The sequence below is a fragment of the Aythya fuligula genome, chromosome Z (assembly GCF_009819795.1).
Source record: "Aythya fuligula isolate bAytFul2 chromosome Z, bAytFul2.pri, whole genome shotgun sequence".
Taxonomy (NCBI): domain Eukaryota; kingdom Metazoa; phylum Chordata; class Aves; order Anseriformes; family Anatidae; genus Aythya; species Aythya fuligula.
The window spans coordinates 31177941-31203822 of NC_045593.1; the positions used below are offsets into that span (position 1 = coordinate 31177941).

At 38.3% G+C, this 25882-nt stretch overlaps 1 protein-coding gene across 2 annotated transcripts in view; it reads left to right on the forward strand.

Annotated features, from left to right (window-relative positions):
- KDM4C (lysine demethylase 4C) overlaps positions 1-25882 on the forward strand; it is a 286073-nt gene that overhangs the window by 186206 nt on the left and 73985 nt on the right. Inside the window, exons 13-16 of one of the 2 annotated variants that reach the window (XM_032206225.1) lie at positions 1558-1739; positions 2571-2787; positions 4370-4446; positions 24796-24851. In XM_032206225.1, coding sequence (XP_032062116.1) covers positions 1558-1739; positions 2571-2787; positions 4370-4446; positions 24796-24851 — 532 coding nt within the window. The remainder of the gene's footprint in view (positions 1-1557; positions 1740-2570; positions 2788-4369; positions 4447-24795; positions 24852-25882) is intronic. The other variant, XM_032206226.1, reaches the window with a different exon arrangement.

Here is a 25882-nt window from a genome sequence, read left to right on the forward strand (position 1 = left end):
CACCACCCAGAACACTATCCTGGGCCTTGGAAAGCAAGTTCTGTGGCAACATGGCACCCCAGAAAGAATAGAGTCAGACAATGGGAATCATTTTGGAAACAACCTTATAGACACTTGGGCCAAAGAGCATGGTATTGAGTGGGTGTGTCACATCCCCTATCATGCACCAGACTCCGGGAAAGTTGAATGATACAATGGACTGTTAAAGATTACACTGAAAGCAATGGGTGCTGGGACATTCAAAAACTGGGATACGCAGTTGGCAAAGGCCACCTGGTTAGTCAACACTAGGGGATCTGCCAACCGAGCTGGACCTGCCCAATCAAACCTGTTATGTACTGTAGAAGGGGCTAAAGTTCCTGTAGTGCAGGTAAGAAACATGCTGGGTAAAACAGTTTGTGCTACTCCTGCCTCAGGAAAAGGCAAACCCATTCATGGGATTGCTTTTGCTCAGGGGCCTGGATGCACTTGTTGGGTAATGCAAAAGAATGGGGAGGTCCAGTGTGTACCTCAAGGGGATATAAAACTGGGTGAAAATAGCCCATTAGGTGAATTGTATCACGTTAATTACTATAAAATACTGTGTCATCACTACCATGATTACTATATACTGTAGATGAAAATGGTGATTAATTAGAATGTATGGGAAAGTGTGTAACCTGAACATGACATAAATGGTGTGGAATAAGGGGTAGATATATGTCCTGGTTTCAGTTAGAACAGAATTAATTTTCTTCCTAGTAGCTGGTAGGGTGCTGTGTTTTGGATAGGGATGAGAGGAGTGCTGATAACACGCTGATGTTTTAATTGTTGCAGAGCAGTGCTCACACCAAGCCAAGGACATTTCAGCTTCTTGCTCTGTCCTGCCAGCTGGCAGGCTGGGGGTGCAGGAAGAGCTGGGAGGGGAGAGACCCAAGACAGCTGACCCAAACTAGCCAAAGGGGTATTCTATACCATCTGACATCATGTTAAAGAATATATAGAGGTGGCTAGCAGGGGTGGGATGGCCAGACTGCTCGGAGTTAGGCTGGGCATCGGTCAGCGGGGAGCGAGGAATTGCCTTGTGCATCACTTGTTTGGTACATATTATTAGTAGTAGTACTATTATCATCATTATTGTTATTATTGTTATTATTTTTCTGTCTTAATAAACTGTCTCTATCTCAGCTCACAGGCTTCACTTTCCCGTTTCTCTCCCCCATCCTAGAGAGGGAGGGGGGAGGGTGAGCAAACAGCTGTGTGGTGTTTAGCTGCCGGCCCGGTTAAACCACAGCATTTGTTTTCATGGAATCACAGACTAGTTGAGGTTGTAAGGGACCTCTGGAGGACATCTGATCCAACCCCTCAGCTCAAGGAGGAACACTTCAAACCGGTTGCCCAGGACCCTGTCCAGGTGGCTTTTGAGCCCATCAAGGAGGAAGACTCCAGCACCTTTCTGGGCAAACTGCTCCGGTGCTCCACCACCTTCACAGTAAAGAAATGTTTCCTGATGTTCAGGCAGAACTTCCTGTTTTCCAGTTTCTGCCAATTGCCTCTTGTTCTGATTTTTTCTTTAAGAACTACCTGAAACAACTGTAATGGAAGAGGATGTTCAAGAGACAGAGACATGGGCTAGGCCTCTGATCTCCCTTTGGCAGACGAGAGTACCTAATTTCAGTGCTGAAAAAGAATACAATGCAGCTTGTGCAAAAAAGGAACCCCACTGTGCCATTTGCACTCTTCTCATGCCATACTATAAGGTAAGCAAGATCCTTAGACTTCTACCTCTGAGTAGCATGTGAGATATCTGCCCAGCTACAGCATTTCCAGTAAATAAGTAGCAAATTAGGAATCAGATAAAATTACGCATTTGGTTTGTATGAAAAGTAAATTAACTCAATGTCATTAAAATTAGTACTGATACTCTATCTACCTGCATTCATCCTTGGTTGCAGACAGTATATACTTTCTGTTTGGTGCTTATGTAGAGAAAAGTTACACTTTCGAAGGTGATGAATCCACACAGGTTTGCATCTTTTAGCTACTTTCTTATATGTCAAATGTTTTTCATCAGAGCCTTTTCCTCATCTTCTTTCTGCAGTGTTGAAAAAATAACTTTTCACGGTACTTCTTAGGAATAGTATTCCCATAGAAACATTCTAATGCAATGTACTGTTCAATATCGGCATATGGAATTTGTGTCAAACAGCAACTAAAAACACTGATACAGTTCCCTAGTACTAATTCTGAAACTATTAAATAGGAAGCCCAACTGCGTGGGAACTGGAAAAAATATTTGCACTGTACCCAGGTAAAAGGCTTAAAGGGAGTCAGTTGTACAATATCATTGAATGCGGTTGCAATAACATTAATTTGCAGATTGAGTGCTTTTTTAGATTTCACAGTTATTTGAATAATTAAGGAACTACAGAATTATTGTGATAGATACCCATAAGCAGTTGATTTTTTTAATAAAACATTGTTAATGGGGAGCTGGGGGAGGAGAAGTCATTTTATCATCATCAAAAGGAGCAGTAAGACAGACTTTTATTTTTTTTTTAACTTAAATATAGATTTTGTTTATTTTCCAGCCAGACAATCATGCAGAAGAAGGTTCCACTTACAGGGAAACAAACTCAGAAGAAATATTGATGAATGAAAATGAAAAATCTAAACCTCTTATTCCAGAGATGTGTTTTATTTATAGTGAAGAAAACACTGAAAACTATCCATCAAATGCCTTTATTGAAGAAGATGGAACAAGTCTTCTGATTTCATGTGCAAAGTGTTGTGTTCGAGTTCATGCAAGTAAATAAACTAATTGATCAGTTAGCAGCAGTGTAATTTCAAATTGTTTTATTGATAAATGACAGTTAATGAGATTTCTGTTATGTCTAAGTAAGTACTGGGAAAACATTTCCATAATTAATGCTTGAGAACTCTGGCTACATTTTTTTAACCTGTATGTTCTATTATATGTTAATGGTTGCCGTGAAAATAGCAAAGAGTTAACTTCCCTGTAAACCGTCATAACCTTGGGGAGCACAGACTTCTAATTTTTCTTTCAACTCAGAGTGGTAAAAATCCTCTTTTACTCATCATTTTAAAGCACTGCATAATATCGATATATTCTTATTAAGTAGTAAGGGTGAAATAATGCTATTTGAGGGCTTGTAAATATTGCTATTGACTTGAGGTATGCAGTAATTTCCTCCACCTTGCATTTTTTTATTTCAAGTAACTGATGAATGCATGAACATGTAGCAGTATCTTCTATAGACAGTAGGGCTTATAAAGTAAAATAAAATCCATACTTCCAAGTAAAATCCTTACATGGAAGTGTGGTGTAATTGCATAGAATGAATGTCAGTACATTGATTCAAATTGTACTATGTTACTGCAGGAAGAGTTGATGACTTGCTATTGAACTCACAGAAAGTAATAAATACTCTGTATATTTTTTTTATTTTTTTTTTAAGTTTTGGGAAGTGCGTGTATATACACATACATATATGGAATGTATGTTTGTGTATACACACATGTACATGGAATTTGTGTGTATTTACATATACAGAATAGCAGTAAGCCTACCATTAGGAAAGTCTCCTTGGTCACAGGGTCACAGTTTATGTTTGACTAGTGTTTGTACACAGTTGAATTGTACAACATCATAGACAGAAAGGCAGAATATATTACTCTGGGAGTATTGGTTGATAGTCGGCTGAATATGAGCCAGCAGTGTGCTCAGGTGGCCAAGAAGGCCAACAGCATCCTGGCTTATATAAGAAGCAGTGTGGCCAGCAGGACTAGGGCTTACCTGTACTCAGCTCTGGTAAGGCTGCACCTTGAGTACTGTGTTCAGTTTTGAGCCCCTCGCTACAAGAAGGACATGGAGGTGCTCGAGCGAGTCCAGAGAAGGGCAATGAAGCTGGTGAGGGGTCTGGAGAACAAGTCTTATGAGGAGTGGCTGAGGGAGCTGGTGCTGTTCATCCTGGAGAAAAGGAAGCTCAGGGGCGACCTTATGGCTCTGTATAAGTACATTAAAGGAGGCTGTAGCGAGGTGGGGGTTAGTCTGTTCTCCCATGTGCCAGGTGACAGGACGAGGGGGGAATGGACTAAAGTTGCGCCAGGGAAGTTTCAGATTGGATGTTAGGAAGAACTTCTTTATTGAAAGGGTTGTGAGGCATTGGAATGGGCTGCCCAGGGAAGTGGTGGAGTCACCATCCCTGAAGGTCTTTAAAAGACATTTAGATGTAGAGCTTAGTGATACGGTTTAGTGGAGGACTTGTTAGTGTTAGGTCAGAGGTTGGAGTAGGTGACCTTGGAGATCTCTTCCAACCTAGACAATTCTGTGTGATTCTGTGTACTCAAATTAAGTCTCTTATTCTAGGTTGCTACGGTGTTCCTTCTCATGAAATCCATAACGAATGGTTGTGTTCGCGATGCAGAAAAGAAGCCTGGACAGCCGTAAGTTTTATATTTTGCTTGGTTATCTAAAACATCCAAAAAAAAAAAAAAAAGAAAAAAAATAAATGCAAAAACACATGCATTATTCCATACGGAATGTAGCTTTTGCGTCTGTTTTTTACTTAACACACTTTTGCTGAGAAAAAATTATCTGCAAAATATTATTAGATTTCAATGTAAAATGTAACTTCATTGAGAGAGACAAACTTGGAGAAGGTCTACACACAGGAAAAAGGGCTTGGCTAACAGAATATAGATGTAAAACCTTGTTCAGTGAAATAACTGAAAATTTAAATGCACATGAGAGAGAGAAAATGAGATTTGCTGAAAATATTTTAGACTTTTGGTTATGTATGTGTGGGCAGCTGGAGAATAGAGAAAGGGAAAGAGAATAATATATTACATTCAAGAATGAAATTGTTCTTTTACAGCATTTGGCTTTACTATGCTGTATAGTCAGAAAAAGGTTTCACTTTTGAAGCCCCTAAATGAGTATTGTTCAATATTAAAAGCAGTATGCAGTAGTTTTATATAGTCGGGAATAAATAGAAAAGTAGTTAATAAAATCTCTAAACATACATTCATTTAAAAAACAACCAGTTTAAATTCTTACGTTTCACCAACATTCATCTGTCAGCTGCACTGGTAAGTCAAATAATACTTACTTTCTTTAAAACAACTTAAGGAAATGTGGTAATCAGTTTTGATGTCAGCACAGCTTTTTTTTTCATTCAATTATTGAATTAAAAGCAGATATTTCAAGTGCTTTAAAAATGTAAATCCTTATATGACATGATAAAATTTTGAGATATTTTGAAGAAGATATGAGGATTCAATCTACTGGAAAATGTGATATCACTTTGTCAAACATCAAAGTGAAAGTAGCAATAAATGTAAAACCTTTGTATTTCTACACTCTCAACTTTTTAAGGTTCATTTGTAAATGCTAAGGAAACAACAATGTTAAGGAAACAAAAAAGAAACTGATGCTTTTACTGCAGATATTACCTAAGCTGGGAAAAATAAAACAAAAATAGTGACTTACAATCGCTCATTACAAAAATATAGTCCATAAATAATGTTTAGCCCTGTTTTCTCAGTGAATAGTTATTAAAATATTTATTGAATCAATTTCTATCTCTGTAATGTGTTTTCATCTTAGAAGTCAAGGCTTTCTTACTAGGTAAAATCCAATTTTCATCTTGCGTAGGTAACCAGAAAACCTTGTTATAGCTTTCTTATCAGACAATTGTGAGTTTCAGGATCTCAGGAACTGCTTTTCTAACTATTGTTCTAGTCAGGAGAAGGTCGAGGGGGAAAGAAAGAAGTCTTTCCTAGCAAATGAAAGGTTGTTGTTAACATGGTGTCTAATTATCAGATAAGCAGGGTTATGCAGCCCCACTCTTCTATCAGAAAGTTGTGTTAATTTCCTTTTGGGGAGAACAGGCCTGTGATAAATAATAGAATTTTAAGTAGAACATCCATTTTCATGAGATCTCTTGTATGAGAGCAATAGGATAACTGTTTTTGTTAAAAACTGAAAAATTTAGAACATTAGCTTGGAACCTGATGCTAATTACCATAGAACAGTAACACATTTGTAGGGAAGTTTGAAGAAATCTTTGTCTGTTTGTCAAGTGCATGTTCATCGAAAGTCACTGAAAAAAATTAAAACAAAATTCAGTCCTATAATTTGTTAATGCTTGTTGTAGATAGGATTCTAAAATTTTTCTGGTACTTTAAGGTTATTTTGCAAATCTTCTTGAAGCGAAGAGGACATTCAGATAGAACAACAGTGTGTGGAATATAAGAACAAATACGGATAATTACTGACATTATCGTGACATTACTGATAATTATTTCTAAACACTTAGACAGTAACAGAGTACAAAGCATATGTATTTAAAGAAAAAACACCTGATATTTTTTAGCCGTGACAGCTTCTGTAAATAGTGAACAAACAAAAGATTTGATGCATCCAAACTTTCCGATTTGGATAATGCTGTAAATTCTGATACTCAAGCAAGAGAGATGCTCAAGTAAGAGAGATGGTCTAGGTCAGTTGCTGCCAAACATGTATGTAGGAGTATGGATCTGTTTTCAGCCCTCAGTATCTCAAGCCACCAGCCATCATTTTCATGATGACTCTTTTCATGACTCTTAACTTAAGTCATTGAAAGGGTGCTAAATTCTGTGCAACATTTGCTGATTACTCTTCATGTCCTTTTGGAACTTAATAGGTAATCTAGAGAGGTCTATTTTAAGTAATATAAGATGATCACATGGGGGATGGGGAAATTTCATGTGGAACTGCCAAGGTGTTAAACTTCTAGGATATGTCAAAGGTTTTTCTGTAACTATCTATTACTTGTCAAGTAGCATTCAAAATATTTTTTCTTCATTTATTTCAATATTTCAGTGAAACGAAAGGCTCAGTAAAGAACTATTCCTGATGAATTTTCTGCAGGAAGAACCAAGGACCCAGGGCATTTCATAGGCTGAGCTTTACTATTTTGGGTTTGAATGTACTGTTTTGTGTGGTAATAATAATATTACAGTATTGAAGAAATAGTGTAAAATAAATTATTTTACAGAATTCAGTGGAGGTAGGTACAGTACTTGTAGGTTGTAGGGCACTGGAACACGGTCCCCAGGGAAGTTCTTATGGCACCAAGCCAGGTGGACTTCAAGAAGCATTTGGACAATGCTAAACTGTATGCAGACATACAGTTTAATTTTTAGGTGAGCCTATGTGGAGCCAGAAGTTGGACTCTTTGTGGGTCCCTTCCAATTTGGGATACTCCATGATTCTGTACTTACAAGAGTTATCATCTGTGCATATACAAGATGAGAGTGTCTGGCTAGGCAATAGCTCCTGTTGCCATCTGGAGTTTTGACCACTCTGGTCACAATGCTAATGAACATTACGAGGTCTATAAATCATGAAACATCAGACCAGGATGTTTAAGTTTATATTGGGATTGAAGCCTGGGAAAGATACGGAATAATCTTTTTGTTCTCTTAATGTTTGATGAGAGCCCAGCTGAAGAACTGTGTCTGGCAGTGAACACACATGCTTCAGAAATATTCATTAGACTGAACGGGCTGGAAGAAAACAAGAGATGACATGAATATCTAATTAAAAATATATATTTTTTTAATTCTTTCAATCATTCCTCATAGACAGTAATCATTTGTTAAGGGAGGATTGAAAAAAATTAAGCTTCTTCAGTGTAGCCAGGAGAAAATAGAAAGGAAATAAGTAGTAGTGTCATATATACAATTATATGTATACATTAAAGATGAACATAATCAATTGCCATTCCTTCATTTTAGGAACAAGGTGAGTTGTAGCAGCTTTAAACTGTATCAATAGAAGCTTATGTTAATACCATGACATCCTGCACATTTTTCTTTCTAAAAATAGTGAAATACTGGAACACGCTGTAAAGATTTTGTAGAATCTACTCCTTTAAGATTTTTAAATGTTAGACAAACATTTGTCAGGAGTAGTTGAGGAAGAGCTGATCATGGCTTAAGTCAGAAAACCAAAATAGGCACAGGTTACTTTTTTCTATTGATCTCTTATTTCTGTATGAACAGTATTACTCATTGCAAAGCAGTGTGATTGTAACTATAGTTCTCTTTGGTGAAGAAAATCATCAGTTGGATAGACAACTGTATTACTGTAGTTCTGCTTGCATGGAATTCCTTGCTGACATCAGCATGATTAAGAACTGCTGATACTTACTTGGGTCCCATTTGTCATTTTAACATCAAACTTCTGTTTCTTCAAAGATCGGACAATACCCTTAGATTATCCTAAGAGTATTCACTTCAAAGCAGTATAGTGCTTTAATCTAATCTTAGCTTCATACTTAAGATAAATGTGGTTTTCTTTTAAGCAGTCTTTTGTGGATGTTTAAAAAAAAAAAAGGCAAGTTAATTAAATATACTGCTGCCCAGAGTACTACTTTCCTTTTAAAAAAATATGCAATTAGTGTTAGTCATGCCAACCTGTAGCTGGAAATTTTACACTCCCTTTGAATTATATGCTTATGTGTCTTTCACAAATCAGTTTTTTATTTGTTTATTTTTTTTATATCTGTTGTTACACATATGATGCTTTAATTGTATTTTAAATTGCTGTGTAGCACCACAAGCCTGTCTGGAAGGGGAGAACGTAGTTAAAGAAAAGTACTTATTTGCATGACTGTTTTTGATGTAGGGAATACAGAGTGAATATACTTCACATTTCAGCTAAGACAGTTCAGACTTAAAGTTTCTATATGAAACAAAAGCAAAAAAATCGCTCATCTAAATTTGTGTTCAGGGTAAGCATTCCTAAACAGTACAACTGTTGCGGAAGATGTGGAACTGAGATCTGACTCATAATCCCTGTAATAGGGATTATGTACACACATGTTTTCAAAAATTAAATTCTTGCTTCAGGAAAGTGCACAAAATCATAAGATTTTTTATTATCCAAAAGTATCTGTTTCTTGAAACTCTGACTAATGGAATGTCTGAAATCTGGTTTTCTTCCTTGTCACATTGATTCCTAGAAGGAGGAGATTTAGCTGAGGAAGACCTGTCTGAAGAATTCTTTTCTGGGTAAAGCTTTAAATCCTGGAGGGAAGATTGATTGGAAAGCAAGGAGAAAGAGAAGTTTTGTGCGGGGGAGAATAAAATGGAAGTTATGAAACAAAACAGTGTTACAAATGCTGGTTTAGAGTTCATAAGTCATGTCTAAGGGGGGAGAGTTCCTTCTCATTCCTTTGGTTAAACAATAAAGTGTTGTTGTTAATTTTGTTAAATAATACTTAAACTCCAGGTAGTTATGTTAACTTTATAGAAAATCCGTTTTCTTCTAGGTTTTATATATTTGTACAATTTTCTAAACAATGAAAGATGAAAGCAGTTACTAAATAATATAAATAAAACCAATAACTAAATGAAACTGTATTTTGTATGAATCCCAACTAGGAATGCCATTAAAATTTGAAATGGAAAAATGTATTAGTGGACTCAGGTTTTTCAGAGATAGACATGTCTGTGAGGGAGAATTCCATTTTATATTATCGAGTAAAACTGCATCTGAGATTCAGAAGCATACTGTTTTCTTGCAGTTGCAGCTTCTCTAAGTAGCTGAAATAGTATGCTTTACAATATTTTATTTCAACTTTTTCATCTTCCAGGATGTACTTGGATCCATGATAACATATCTTTATATTGTACTACAGAGTAGGTCCTATTTGATAATGATTATTGACAAAATGGAAGACTCATGCAGAATTCTTCTATGCTAATGGACAAAAAATAGCCATAAATCAATCTCCCAAAACAACAACAAAAAATCAAATAATATTAAATAACTCATCTACATGGCTCTTGGAAGTGTGACTGTATTCATACAAAGTGTCTTGATAGAGAACAAATGCCTCATTAATCTTAAATGCTTCAGCTAAAGAAAGCTAGTGAAGTCAGGATGAATAATGACTGGCATTATAGAGAAGGCAACGTACTGTACAATATGCAAGGATGTAGTCACCTAGTAGCTATACTACATAAACGTAAGTATCTTTATTTTTTAGAGGACAAAAGGATTTGGGACAGGAAAGAACTAGAAAGATGAACAAGTAAGGAAACAGGTAAATATGCCTCAGTATCTTATTTTATAGTAACCTAGCCATTAATAGGGCTAGTAAGGGAGATCACAGAATCATAGAATCACAGAATGGTTTGGAACTGACATCAAAGATCATCTAATTCCATCCCCCTGCCATGGGCAGGGACACCTCCCACTAGACCAGCTTGCCCAAAGCCTCATCCAGCCTGGCCTTGAACACTTCCAAGGATGGGGCATCCACAGCTTCTGTAGGCAACCTGTGCCAGTGCCTCAACACCCTTGTAGTACAGAATTTCTTCTGAATATCTAATTTAAATCTAACGTTTTTTAGTTTAAAGCCATTACTCCTTGTCCTATCACTATACAACCTGATAAAGAGTACCTCTCCAGCTTTTTGGTAAGCCTCCTTTAGGCACTGGAAGGGTGCTATAAGATCTTCCCAGAGTCTTCTCTTCTCTGTGCTGAACAACCCCAACTCCCTCATCCTGTCTTCACAGGAGAGATGCTCCAGCCCCTTGATTATTTTCATGGCCCTCCTATGGACTCGTTCTAATACATCCATGTCCTTCTTGTGCTGGGGGCTCCACAGCTGAACGCAGCAGTCCAGATGGGGTCTCACAAGAGCAGAGCAGAGGAGGAGAATCACCTCCCTCAGCCTGCTGGCCACACTTCTTTTGATGCAGCCAAGCATACAGTTGGCTTTCTGGGCTGCAAGCATATACTGACAGTTCATGTTGAGCTTCTTGTCAACCACCACCCCAAGGTTGTTCGCCTCAGGGCTGCTTTCAAGCCATTCTCCATCCAACCTGTATTTGTGTTTGGGATTGCCCTGCCCCAGATTCAGGATCTTGTTGAACCTCATGAAGTTTGCACAGACCCATCTCTCAGGCCTGCCCAGGTCTCTCTGAATGGCATCCCTTCCCTCCAGTGTGTTGACTGCACCATACAGCTTGGTGTCATCGGCAAACTTACTGAGAATTACAGAATCATAGAATCAATCATTAAGGTTGGAAAAGGCCTCCAAGATCATCTGGCCTAACCACTACCCTACCACCAATGTCACCCACTAAACCATGTCCCTAAGCACCATATCCAACTTTTCCTTGAAAACCCCCAGGGATAGTGACACCACCACTTCCCTAAAATTTTAATTCTGTCTTCTGACTGGAAATAGATTTGTGTACTTATTACACCATTACAAAATAAATAAAAAAATAAATAAATTGGGTCAAATGCTTTGTACAAGTCCAGGTAGATGACGTCAGTTGCTCTTTTCCTATCATCCAATGCTGTAGCCCCATCACATAAGGCCACCAGATTTGTCAGGCGTAATCTGCCCTTAGTGGAAGCCATGTTGGTTGTCATCATCCAGCATGATCTAGCCAGACACAGAGATGGTACTGACCGGCCTGTAGTTCCCTGGGTCTTTCTTTTTTTCATTTTTTAAAAGTAGGGGTTATGTTTCCCTTCTTCCAGTGAGTGGGAGCTTCACCAGACTGACACACCTTTTCAAGTGTGATGGGTAGTGGCTTAGCGACTACATCCACCACTTCCCACAGGACTTGTGGATTCATTTCATTAGGTCCCATGGACTTGTATACCTTCAGTTTCCTTAGATGGTCTCACATCTGATCTCCTACAGCGGGTGGTTCGTCATTCTTCCATTCCCTTCCTTCTGGGGTCCCGGTTTTGTGCCCGGAGCTTTTGCCAGTGAAGACAGGCAAAAACATCATTGCATACTTCAGCCTATTTCATAACCCAGGTGACCAGGTCTCCCATTTCTTTCCAGAGAGGGCCTGTATTTTCCCTAATCTTCTTTGTAATACTGATGTACCTGTAGAAGGTTTTTTTGTTGCCCTTGATTTCTCTGGCTAAATTTAATTCTAATAGGACCTTGGTTTTCCTTGCCTGATCCCTGGCTGCTTGGACAATGCCTCTGTATCCCTCCCAGGCTATCTGTCCATACTTCTCTGTAGGCCTCTTTTTTCTGTTTGAGTTTGGTCATGAGCTCCTTGTTCATCCATGCAGTCCTCCTGGTGTTTTTGTGTTACTTCCTCATTGTTGGGATGTGTCACTCCTGAGCTTGGAGGAGGTGATCCTTGAATATTAACCAGTTTTATTGGAACCTTCTTCCCTGCAGGGCTGTATCCCATGGTACTCCACCAAGCAGATCCCTGAAGAGGGCACTGTCTGCTCTCCCACAGTCCATGGTAGTGAGCTTGCTGTGCTCCCGCCTCACTGCCTTCTGGATCCTAAACTACACCATTTCGTTCGTGGTCACTGCAGCTAAGGCTGCTCTTGGATTCCCCACCAGCCCATCCTTGTTGGTGAGAATAAGATCCTGCATTGCACTGCTCCTCATTGGCTGCTCTATCACTTGAGGAAGAAAATTGTCATCAGTACATTCCAGGAACCTCCAGGATTACCTGTGCCTTGCTATGCTGTCCCTGCAACAGATATCGGGGTGGTTGAAGTCCCCCATGAAGACCAGGGCTTGTGAACATGAGGCTGCTTCTATCTGTCTGTGGAGGGCATCATCTGCTTGGTCTTCCTGATCTGATGGTCTGTAGCAGACCCCCACTATAATGTCCCCTGCCCCTGCCCTCCCTGTGATGCTGACCCATAAGCTCTCTGCCAGCTCCTCATACATCCCCAGGCAGAGTTCTATATTCTTCAGATGCTCATTGACATAGAAGGCATTGCCCCCTTCTTGTCTCCTCTGCCTGTCCTTCCTAAAGAACCTGCATCCTTCTATTCCAACACTCCAGTCCATGGGAGCCATCCCACCATATCTCTGTAATGCCCATGAGGTCATAGCCCTGGAGGCTTGAATACATCTGTATCTACTCTTGTTTATTCCCCATGCTATGTGCGTTAGCATAGAGACATTTAAGTTGTGCCCCTGATGAAGCTGACATACTGGCTGGAGTGGCTGAAATTCCTTTGTGCTGCTCTTCAGGTGCTCTTCACAAGCTTGTCAAGCCTGTGACTGAAGATGTTCTGCCCCTCCTTTGACAGCTGGACCCCTTCAGCCCCCAGCAGCCCAGGTTTCTCAAAACCTACATAACTTTTCCACAGACTACTTTAGCCCTCCTAGCACTGCAGAAACAATTCAGCACCTAAACTGATCAGTTGGCACTGATTTCAAGAACTGTGTGTATCTCAGAGATTCTATGTTGAGTACTAATAGCAAATGTTGAGCAGTTTAGTGGCTTTTTTTTTTTTTTTTCCTGCAGATAAGCTTTCTTATGCTTCGGATTTTGTACTCATAGTTAGTCTTTTTTTGCGCTGGGTGGATGAGGGAAAGGCTGTGGATGTGGTCTACCTTGACTTCAGCAAGGCTTTTGACACTGTTTCCCACAGCATTCTCCTCAAGAAACTGGCTGCTCTTGGCTTGGACTGGCGCACACTTCGTTGGGTTAGAAACTGGCTGGATAGCTGGGCCCAAATAGTTGTGCTGAATGGAGCCAAGTCTAGTTGGAGGCCAGTCACTAGTGGCGTCCCCCAGGGCTTGGTGCCGGGGCCGGTCCTCTTTAATATCTTCATCGATGATCTGGATGAGGGCATTGAGTGTACCCTCAGTAAGTTTGCAGATGACACCAAGCTATGCGCGTGTGTCGATCTGCTCGAGGGTAGGAAAGCTCTGCAGGAGGATCTGGATAGGCTGCACCGATGGGCTGAGGTCAACTGCATGAAGTTTAACAAGGCCAAGTGCCGGGTCCTGCACCTGGGGCGCAATAACCCCAAGCAGAGCTACAGGCTGGGAGAGGAATGGTTGGAGAGCTGCCAGGCAGAGAAGGACCTGGGAGTGATGGTGGATAGTCAGCTGAATATGAGCCAGCAGTGTGCTCAGGTGGCCAAGAAGGCCAACGGCATCCTGGCTTGTATCAGAAACAGTGTGACCAGCAGGGCTAGGGAGGTGATCATCCCCCTGTACTCAGCTCTGGTGAGGCTGCACCTCGAGTACTGTGTTCAGTTTTGGGCCCCTCACTACAAGAAGGACATCGAGGTGCTCAAGTGAGTCCAGAGAAGGACAATGAAGCTGGTGAGGGGTCTGGAGAACAAGTCGTACGAGGAGCGGCTGAGGGAGCTGGTGCTGTTCATCCTGGAGAAAAGGAAGCTCAGGGGCGACCTTATCGCTCTATACAGATACCTTAAAGGAGGCTGTAGTGAGGTGGGGGTTGGCCTGTTCTCCCACGTGCCTGGTGACAGGACGAGGGGGAATGGGCTAAAGTTGCGCCAGGGGTGTTTTAGGTTAGATGTTAGGAAGAACTTCTTTACTGAAAGGGTTGTTAGGCATTGGAATAGGCTGCCCAGGGAAGTGGTGGAGTCACCATCCCTGGAAGTCTTTAAAAGACATTTAGACGTAGAGCTTAGGGATATGGTTTAGTGGGGATTGTTAGCGTTAGGTAGAGGTTGGACTCGATGATCTTGAGGTCTCTTCCAACCTAGAAATTCTGTGATTCTGTGATTCTTTTGATTTAGGTATGTTTTTTGGTTAAAGTGACATCAGCTGAATGACTTTTTTTTAATTTTTATTTTCAAGGCATCAGAAAAGAGCTTTCTGCATTCAAGCCCACAAACTACACTATTTTACCCTACTAAAAATAATGATTTTGAATACTCTTTTTATAGTACTGCCCTTCTCACTGATACAATGTCAGCATATCTATTATAAACTCCCATTTTCACAGCCTAGTAACTGCCAAAATAACTCACTACATGTGAGTTGGCATATAGTGTTTTAATTTTCAGACTGATTCTGCTACCTAGCTTTAAAAGCATTTTGATATTGCTAATAAAGAGAAATTGCTGGGCTGAGTGTAAAAAAAATGGCTATAGCAAGAAACCTTAAGTTTTTTCTTTTTAGAAAAATAAGGCTAGAATTTGTTTATTTATTTATTTCTGAAAGAGGATTTTCCCCAACTTTCTCTGCAAACAGATGACTCGGTAGATTGTACTGGATGCTCCCAGTAGGGAGAATCACTTTTAAATGCCAGCGCTAACCATTTTAGCTAATGATGCTAATCAGATGTGGGAAGCATTATGTTTCTAGTTTTGGTGTAAGTCTAGGAACAGGATATGCATTGATTATAAAAACAATCTCCGACACAATATATTTTAACAAGATTGTAACTAGTTTCTCTGATGATGTCATGGAAAATTAATGGAAGACTATTAAACCTGGACAGTATATTTTTAACTAAAGTGCCATAAAACTCAGAACCAAATTCCATTTAGTCCTTCAGTTCTCAGAATTGCAGAACAGGGAAGGATGGAAGGGACCTCTGGAGGTCATCTGGTCCAGTCCCCCTGCTCAGGCAGGGTCACTCAGAGCAGGTTGCCCAGAACCATGCCCAGACGGCTTTTGTCTATCTCCAAGGAGGCCGACACTACTCTTTGGGCAGCCTGTGCCTGGCCTTGAAGATCACCTTGTTCCAATCTTAATGGGACCTTAAAAATCATGTAATTCAAACCCCTCTGCCATGGGCAGGTTCCACTAGAGCAGGTTGCTGTAAGCCATATCTAGCCTGGCCTTGAACACTTCCAGGGATGGGGCATCCACAGCTTCTCTGGGCAACCTGTGCCAGCGCCTCAGCACCTTCATATACTTCTTTCTAATATCTAATCTAAATCAACTCTCTTAGTTTTATACCATTAACCCTTAATACCATTAACCTGTACTCCCTTCCTTATCAAGAGTCCTTCCCCATCTTTCTTAGAAGTCCCTTTAAGTACTGAAAGGCTTCAATAAGGTCTCCATAGAACCTTCTCCAAGCTGAAAACCCAGCTCTCTCAGCCTCTCTTCATAGGAGAGGTGCTTCAGCCCTCTGATCATCTTCAAGGCCCTCCTTTGGACCCACTCTTAATAGGTACATGTATTTCTCACACTGGGTGCCCCAGAACTGGATGCAGGACTCCAGGTGAGGTCTCAAGAGATGGAGAAGAGGGAGAGAATCACGTCCCTCAGCCTGCTAGCTACAATTATTTTGATGCAGCACTGTATAAAATAGGCTTTCTGGGCTCAAAGTGCACATTTCTGGCTCATGAATGGCTCATTTCTGGCTTTTCATCCAACAGAATCCCCAAGTCCTTCTCCACAGGGCTGCTTTCTACCCACTTATCACCCGGCCTGTATTTGTGCTTGGATTCATTTGGGTATTCTAATTCTTACCAAGCAGTTTTCCTTTCTCTGAAGGCTGACACAAGATTTCAGTCTGATACAGCTTTGAATCTGTCCCTGCTTGAAGCTGGAATTGGACCAGGGAAGTATCACCAACCTTGTCCAACCTAAATTCTGCTTCAGAGACCACATCTGGTCATGAGGAGTACTGCTACAAAGTTATTGCAGGGACTGGGGAAAAAGATGGAAATAGCTAGTTGCAGGATATACTGCCTTGCACAGCTGGTGTTACGCTGCTTTCTTGAAGAAACAAATTTTTCATCTAACAATGTTCAGACTTAAATCTAATATTTACTGTTGCTTCCAAATATTGTCTTATAGTAATAGGAATAATCCTGCATATTTTTTATCTGTAGAAATACCATCATTCCATTTTTGTTTGTTTATTTGCTAAATGTTTAGCTTTAGTATTATCTTCTGGCAGTGATTTCTGCTCTCTCACATACTGAGGGAAAATTATCACTTGTGTATTTTATACCTTTGAATTTCAGTATTTATCAATCTATTTATTTATTTATTTACCTGAAGGGTAGCTAATCTAATTCCTTTTGATATCTCTTTGGAGGGGAAGTTGTAATCTTTCTTTTTCAGATGCTTGGGAACAGTCATTCTTCTTACTGTAAATATTTCCTAAATATTTGACCAATAACCACTGGCCAATAACCATATGCAACCATGTAACATTCTCCATTTCGTACCGTATATATGTATGTTTTTGTCTTTGGAGGTGCATATTGTAGCACCTTGAGAAAGGTCCTTTTTTAGGCTGGTACCCCTAACAAGCGTGGGAGTTATTTTCACCCGTTAACTGTAATGAGAGTTTTGATTCTTGCAGTGTCTTAGCTCAGCCAGTTCATTCATTCTCTGCTTACAGAAACCTCTGCTCACTCCCATTCACTATCTCAGCTCTCTCTCCTTTCCTTTCCAAGTCTTTCTATTTCAGCCAACTCTCTCTTGCTTCTTGCATTCATGCAGAACACAGTTCTCAATGTTGCAAAGAGCAGGGAAGAAGGACTGCTTGCTCTGTATACTGTTGCCTCAGCATGACACGATGTGAAAGCTGCAATTTCAAGGAAATTTTTGGCCATCCTTGAATCAAACACTTGCAGGGCAGACTGAATGTTCATGGCATTTCCCTTCTAAAATGTGCAGATTCACTAGCTGATGATGTGCAAACTTTTAATTCCAAAAAGTGGGTGACGAACAGATTTGAATGTATCTGAAAGAAACAAGCATATCATCCAAAGCAGACATACAGCCACTTTCAAATTTCAAGAACTTACTTCAAGCTTGCAGCTTCTAAATCTTCCTCAGCCAAAGATGTGCATATGTATGAAATAAATACTAACCTCTGGTGGATTTCTTTCATGGAATTATTTAGCCTCCTCAATCAGTGTGACCTTTCAGCATCTCCAAAATGCTAAACAACTTGATAACAGTTTATTCCGGGCATAGTGAGACTTTTCAGTGACAATAAAAAAAAAATAGTTGAAATGCTTTTCTGAATGTTCCTAATACTAAAAATTGTTGGCATTGTTGAGGCAGAGAATGGTGAAAGTTTGATAGCATTTATGAACAGCTGAAGATGGTGAGTTGCAATGGTAACATCTGGCAATTCTGCTAATAAATGAAGCTCCCAGACATAATGTGGATCCTGTCACTTTGCCTCACTTCATTTGTCTGTAAGTTGTTATTCTTAAGAATATTTTGTCTTTAAAAATCAGAAGTTTGTCTATAAAAAAGCAATTTTAAGGTAGTAGCTTGAAATGGCAAGAGTAACTGCTTCTGTATTGAAACTAAACAATCTCAAAAAAATTCTTCTGAGGGAAGATTATTCCCCTGGTATGGAAAGATTAAAATACTCATTAGTGGGCAGTTTCTGAAAAGAACATCTGCGAATGTGTTATGATAAAGCCCAACCTTTTTTCTTTACACAAATATAAATACAGACACAAATATTAAAGAGCTAAGGACGTGAGCTATCTGAAAAGGCAGCTGTGCCATTTCCAAATGCACATCCTTGTTAATACTACTAAAAGATGTGACCTTGGCCCTCACAAGGTGAAACATTAAGGGTATTCATTTTCAGTTCAGAGGCTCCTATCAAAAAAGCCTACCAGAATGGCCTGAAGTACATAAAAGATGTTTCTTAGCCTTAACCATACAAATTCTATCTTAGCTGTGGCAGAGTTCACAATTATATGCCTGTTTTAAGTAATGAAGACTTTCTACTAACCAGCTTGTAAATATGACTAATCAGCATATCTGTGACAGTTTTGCAGCAGTTCACTCTTAAAACTGAAAATGACTGTTCTGACTTCATATGAGAAGTATTTTGGAAAAAAACAACACCTGAGCTAACCATTTTGAGTGGTTTTAGGCACTAAACAGAGTCAACAGAAGCATAGGAAACTAATTGACAAAAGAAGAGTGGAAATACCTTGTTCACTGGATAAATCCTACAGAATTATCCTACAAAAATCCTGTAGTGCAGAAAACATTATAAACACTTTCATTGCTTCAGACCACCAGACAAAATGCATTCTTATGTGAAATTATTTATTCCCTTATCACTGCTACTTAAAGCTGTGATAATAAAGTTATGACAATAACTTTGTAATAATAATGTATGCATAAATTTCAGTTAATGCATTGTTTTTCAGAAGAAAAAATCTTATGAACGCATGAAAAATAAATGAAATGTATATTTAATTCCTATTGAAGTATGCACTTAAGTACCGAGTAACGTGATGTTCCTAATATTTAAGTATGATTTCTAAAACATTTCAAAGTGTTTGTTAAAGCTTTAAAATGGCAGATTACATAGAATAGTAAGATCTGCTCTAGTGAATTAACACAGAAACAATTTTAGCCTGTTATCCTGTCTCCAACACGAACAGAAAGGAATTTATCAGAAAGAATATGTCTTAGGCAAGCATTTCCTAATGCTCTCCCAATCTCTAACAATATGCTAATAAGAAACTGCTTTAGGCAAAGGCACTACCTGTGTATTTACTAGGTAAAAGGTAACGTTTGATGGATTTCTTTCATGAACTAATGAAGCAACTTCCTGCATTTAGTGAACTTTTGGCATCCACATGTGGCAAACTTTATCACATTTTGAGAAGAGCATTTCTTTTTGTTTGGTTTGAATCAGCTATATTCTGTTGTCCTCTGATAGCAACCACCTGGTGGATGTTATGCTGGAATACTTAGTCAAGTATTTTTCAAAGCCCTAATGATTTTATTGGGATCTTTCAGACTCCATACTGTTGTCTTTTTCCAGGTCTGAACACCAGCAACATGCTTAGTTATCCTTTAGTTATCACTTGTTGCAGATGTTGTTAACTGAATATAAGCTTTTTTCATTTCTCTCTCTCTCTCTCTCTCAATGAGATATGCGAAGTAAGGTTATTAATCTGGAAAACAGAATGCAATTAAATAGGGAATAGTGCAAGATAATGAAGCTTGAGAACAGACACAGAAATAGGGAGCAATCATACCAGCCACTGCTGTGGAAGGGTTTCTGAGGGTTGCAGTGCATGAACTTAAAGTCAGTGCTATCCAAAGAATTGAACACTGTGGAGGGAAATGTGGGATTCAAGACATCAACTAATCCTGCTCTGCCTAATATTATTGAGAATTTGCTCTCTTTGCATTTCAGAAGGAAAGATGTGACCTCAGACGAAGATAGTGATTTAAAAAGTAGTGATAGTTTAACCTACTAAGGAGCTGTAGATGGAAAATGGCAAAAATGAAAGGAGCAATCTGTTTTTCATGTTTATGATGCATAAAGCAAAAAGCAAAAAAAGGAAAAAAAAAAAAAAAAGGCTTAAACTGCAGCAGGGAACCTTCAGGTTAGCTGTTAGGAAAAACTTCCAGATGGCAGGGATATGAAAAGACTGGAAAAGATTGTTAGGGTGATTATGGAGGAGACTCTGTCACCACATTTTATGAGGAAGTTCTTTGAAACATGTCAGATAAAATTAATTAGGAATAACATGTTTTATTTACCCTGTGTTTATCCACCCACATAGATGTATATTTCTTTTAACTGGATAAATATTATTCTTCAGAAGTGCCATCATAATTTACAGGGTCAATATAGGGTCAGGAATTAAAAAGAGACAGCAGTTTAACAAAGAAAGAGGATCAAGTGTGACACGTTCATAGTGGTCCACAAGAAAAAACATTATTTGACTTATACATGTACATCTCTCTGCTATGGCTCCACTGAGCTGTGTTTCCTTTCTGTGTCAGACAGCTTACTGTCTGACACAGAATGCCATTGCTGATGAAGTAAGTGTGCAAGTATCAAAATGTGAAAACTGTTTTTTAATTAGCATCATTGTCAATATGACTCAATTTTGGTAGAATGCAAAAAATACTCAAGAACAACCAAATGCATTCATTTTGATGTATAAATAAATGCAAACATTTTTTTTCCCCTTGTGTTCATCCATGCAACAGTAACTAAATATGCTTGAGTAATGGCATATCATTCCAATAAGGGTGATCCATCTTTTGGATGTATGTACCAAAGAGAGTATGGTTAATTCACATTGACTTTCACTGTTGTTTATAGCAGTGGCTGCAATAGATAGTACAGCATACACCAGATTAGGAATATTGGTTGCAAAATTCTGTTTCATTGTAAGCAAGGGTGACTGTGCAGTCCAGAAACCGCAGATGTGATCTGTATTGTTATGAAAAAACGCATTGCTTATACTGAAAATCTAAAAGGTGACGTGAACGTTTGTGTGATAAGGCTTGTGAATTATACGGAAATGGCTTAGTTTATGCAGCTACGAGGAGAGAGTGTTTTCTTTTATAATTCCAGAATGTAATGGAGATTTTTAAGCAGATGAGCAATTTAAAATATTCTAAGGTTTAATTTTGATAAGTGTAAAATAATATGCATAAGAAATTATTATCTCATGCAAATACAAATGTGATAAAATCCTTGTTTAAAGGATTTGCAGAGTAATAGTGAATACTGGATATGTACTAGGACCAGGCTCTGAAGTCTGTTGCTATCCTGGATTTTACACACAGAAAGCTCTCTCACTTTTTTTTTTGATGTGGACAAATGTAATAATTGCTAATGTAGTCTGATCTCGGTGCCATCCATGGCAGGTATACCTTTACTAGGAATCTTAGTATTTCTATTGATCAGCTGTCCTGTGTTTTCATTGTTCACAGTATGTTGAAACTGGAGGTGAATTTATAGCCAAACTACATGGATATAGGACAATGTTTTGCGAAGCAAGGATGATGTAAGAAAAAGATCTAACAGGCTTTAACTATGGGCCTTCTCACACAGATTTGCTATGAACATCAATGTCGTTTTCAAGTTCTGTATCCACCAGAGAACAATCTGTTTCATTATTGCCTACCACCACTGTGTACTCACTGACGTTTCATATAGGTAGTCTTTGAGAAAGAAACACATTTGGTTCCTGCAGGCCGTGTGTAGGAGATTTTTTTTTTTTCCTAGCTGGTGCTTCTGAGAATAATTAGAGTCACCTTCTTTTGTCTGGCTTTTTTTTTTTTTTTTTTTTTTTTTTTTTTTTTAACTTAGTGTGAAAGGTTTGCAATTAGTGGATAAGGGTTATGACTTCTTATTGCCAAGCCACTCTCCATCAAGTTTGAAGAGTCATGGCAATCAAGCAAAGACCCTGGTGACTGGGAAATGGGAAACATCTCCACTTTATGACCTTGAACTGTCTAGTTGCATTAACAAACTACACAGCAAAAGATCAGATTAAGCTTTTCCTTCAAAGTAAAAAGTATTAATTAGAAGCAGGACAAGTTCACTGACATTCTAGTACTGAATTTCAAAGTAAGCTGGAATAAAAACATCAAAGCTCATAAGTTAGGGGCAAGAATCTCTACTTTATTTTGCAAAACTGACAGGTAGTCTGTTTTGCAAATGACAAATTGCTCTGATACAATAAATATCAATAAAGTGCTTCAATTTAAAAAAAAAAAGAACAACAGGAAGCATGTGAGGGAATTCACAGGTGAAGGATAAGCTGAGCATTTAATTTTGAAGAGGAAAATGATTTTTTCCCCACAAAGATTTCTACTAAATCAGACTCATGTTCTCTTCACCAATCTGCAGATGTTATTCTACATCTTCATTGTAAGCTTCCTGCCCCTTCAAAACTGCAAATGAGTTAGAGAAAGACTGTCAAGTAGTCCTCACAGCTCCTTTTCTATGAGGAGCTTATGTGGTATTTGCCTCTTACTGAATGGATGTTCCATTTTGAGTATTATATTTATGCTGCTTGGTTCATCTGTTTTGTTACTCTCATATGGCTTTGGAGAAGCTTGCCCATCTATTTTTACTGTTTTCATCTTGTATTTCCCACTGTCTTATGTAAAACTAACAGGTTGGAAAGGAACATTCTGTTGGTCAGTAGCTCAGCTGGCAAGCTCTGTATATAAAGCTAAATGCTAATAGGAGAAAAGATGACCCACTCACTCACAATGTCGAAGTGAATCAAAGGAAGAGCTCAGATATAAATCTTGCCTTTGCTGATTTGTAAGCAAGGATCTAAAGATAAATCAGATTGCAGAGGACACAGCGCTGTAGGATTACTCTGTGGTTGTGTGATTGGTACTCCTCAGGAGTCACAGGTAGGTTTAAGGATATGTAGACTTTTTCATCCTGTAGATTTCACATGTAAGTACCTGCTTGTAAATGCCTTGAGTAATGAATGTCAATTAGAATCACATTTCCCATGACTTCAGTGGTACTTTATTGGAAAAACATCAATATGCTCAGTAGCTGTTTAGTGGAATTTTTATTGTATTATCACAGAATCAGTTCTGCACAGTGAAAGTGTATAAAGACTTAACAGTTTGATTCCTTACCATCTAGTTTGGGAAAGTCTTTATGTCAGCATCATGCAGTTCAGTAACTTTTTAGTAACTAACTGAGTGTTGTGTTTGAAACCAAAATTTATTCAAGATAAGAAAGAGTAATAATTCTTCATATAGCTTGAGTGTGTATCTATGCGGATGGCAGCACCAAATTATTCTAATGACATCCAAGGCAGGGTAAGAAACATTGAAAAAAAAATTGAAGATAATTTGAACCAACTTGATCAGAGGTTGACAAAATTTAATACCTATATAGGTTGGCAAAAAGCATACCAAGTAGTTATGATACCCTAAGTATCTACAAATACTTAGAAGGTAATTATGTATATGAAAGAAATTACGTGTTGGAAAGACAATTATGTATAGCAGTTGCACAGCATCACAGAGTAATGAGTTGAACCTAAAATAAGACATGGTACATTAGACAGTATTTGGTATGTGAAGTGGAAGAGTAGGTTCTCTTAGAGTAATTCTGGCTCACCATTTTGCTGTACCTTTAAGAGTGAACACAATGAGGAGAAAGAGGAAATAATCAGCCCTTCTCCCTGCCTCCCTCTTTTGATTGTTCTCCATTCCACCTACTCCTGCCCCTCTGTCCAGTTTTGTTAGGCTTGATACAAGAGGAGATTTTATAAGATGCAGTGTGAGAATCTCACAAAGGTACAGCTGATTGAGTAAAAAGGGTGGCTCTGGAAGAAACAGTTAAAATCATATGGATTATGAGTGTAGTCCTATGGAGTATTACGCTTTTGAGGCTTTTTCCTGCATTGAAGAAGCTCCCTAAAGTTATACGCAATATATGTTGAAACACATGCTAAGTGCTGCAATACCGGCCCCCTTATGTTCCAGTTTTCCTCTTTAATGCAGAAGCTACCTGTTCCTCCTCAGTCTCCTCTGAATACCTGAAGGAATTGGTATCCTAAGCCCATGGATTTCCTGATTGAATGGTCATTGTTCACTGTTACAAAGGGAACTGTTACCTGAATATGTTGAGTCCCATCCCAGGTCTCTTGTGGTTAAATTAGTTAACCTCATTTCTCTTCTCCACACCTCTATAGTAACACTAATTAGATGAAAGCGGTACTGTATGAGAGTTCTCAGTGGTATTGGTATGTAAGGCAAAAAGTTATATGCTTAAATTGCAAAGATAATTTATTTGTCGCAAGGAAGAAGGAAAGGAAAGTTGTTTCCTTGTTTTTAGGAAAGGTCTTACAGGAAACGGTACAGCAAAGACTGACTTGTTTTGTTATTTGAGTTGAATCAATTACTTACAAGTCAAGAATATAACTTTTATTAAGCTAATTATATATAATTTTACTTTGTTTTACCTTAGTAAGCTGCATGGCAATTGCAGCCTTTCTATTCCAATACTGACTGCCTTTTCATTTGTTACTGTCTTCAAAGTAGTTCTATCACTTTGTTCAAGACTAATATTTAAAACATTTTTCTTCAGCTTTTTTGAGTCATGACTCTTATTGTTATATATTCTTCTATTTTTCCTGTAAGGAAATGCAGTGTTTATAAGTGGCAGGTTGTGACCCAGCACTTAATTACATTAGCAATTTACATATCCTTAAGATCAGCTGAATAAGACTGCTTTGTAACCTGTCAGTAAACTCACTTGTTTCTACACTGTTTTTATTTTTAGGAATGTTGTCTCTGCAATTTGAGAGGTGGTGCATTAAAGGAAACTACTGACAAGAAGTAAGTAATATATTCGTCAAGATTGCATGTTCTTGTTTTAATTTTTTTTGCAATCCATTCCCATGTACAGAGCATTTGTAAGCTTAATTATTTGACAGTATCCCTTTAAGTTGAATCATTGCAGAATTAAAAATATTCCTATTGAAAAGTGCAGCTGCCATTTTGTGAAAATGTACCTAAAATGTACATTCGTTTTGGTATTTGCACAGGCTTATGTGTTCCAAATTCCATTCTGCTGGTTGTTGTGTAAAGGAAGCAAATGAGAGCTCATTTGTCATTGTTTGCATGGTCAAATCTTGCCAAACAGTGAAATGCATATTCTTCTTTAGTCCTGGAAATTTGTGATTACAGAATTTAAAAGGGAACCTTTGAACTTCTGCTAGAAACAATATTTTATATTAATTAATCTGAGTAATATTAAAATACTTCTGGACTTGAAATGTTTTTCTAAGTACGTTTTTATCATACACTGTCAAAAATAGTATTGTTTCTGACATCATACTATCATTAGTATTTTCATCATACTAGCATTATACATTTTCATCATACTATCATACTAGCATTAGTATTTTTCTTTTCATTTTTATGATAGTGCAGTATACCAGGTAATCTAAATAAATAAAATGAGAAATGTTGCAGCTTAACATTTTTAAAGCCCAATACTGAAACAGTCTTCATGCATTTGGGGTTTTCACATAATTAGTTAAATACTAGTAGTATATTAGCAATATCATGTAGACCACTTTCTTTATAAATCCCTTTGGACTACAGTCGTAAGTGCTCATCTAGCTGCAATGTTCTTTTCCAGTTAGCAGGCCAGAATTTATTTATCAATCATTTGCAATTGGTTGCATAGTGTTTTTCTCTGCATTTTGTAAATTTCTGGTTGAGGAGAAGGTTGTATGTAAAATTCAATTATCTTCAGAAGCATTAATATTGTTAGCAAATTAATGAAGGTTTTGACAAACTCATGAAAATACTTAGCTGCTTTATATCTCTGCTTTAAACTCCCCATAATAGTTATTTGTTAC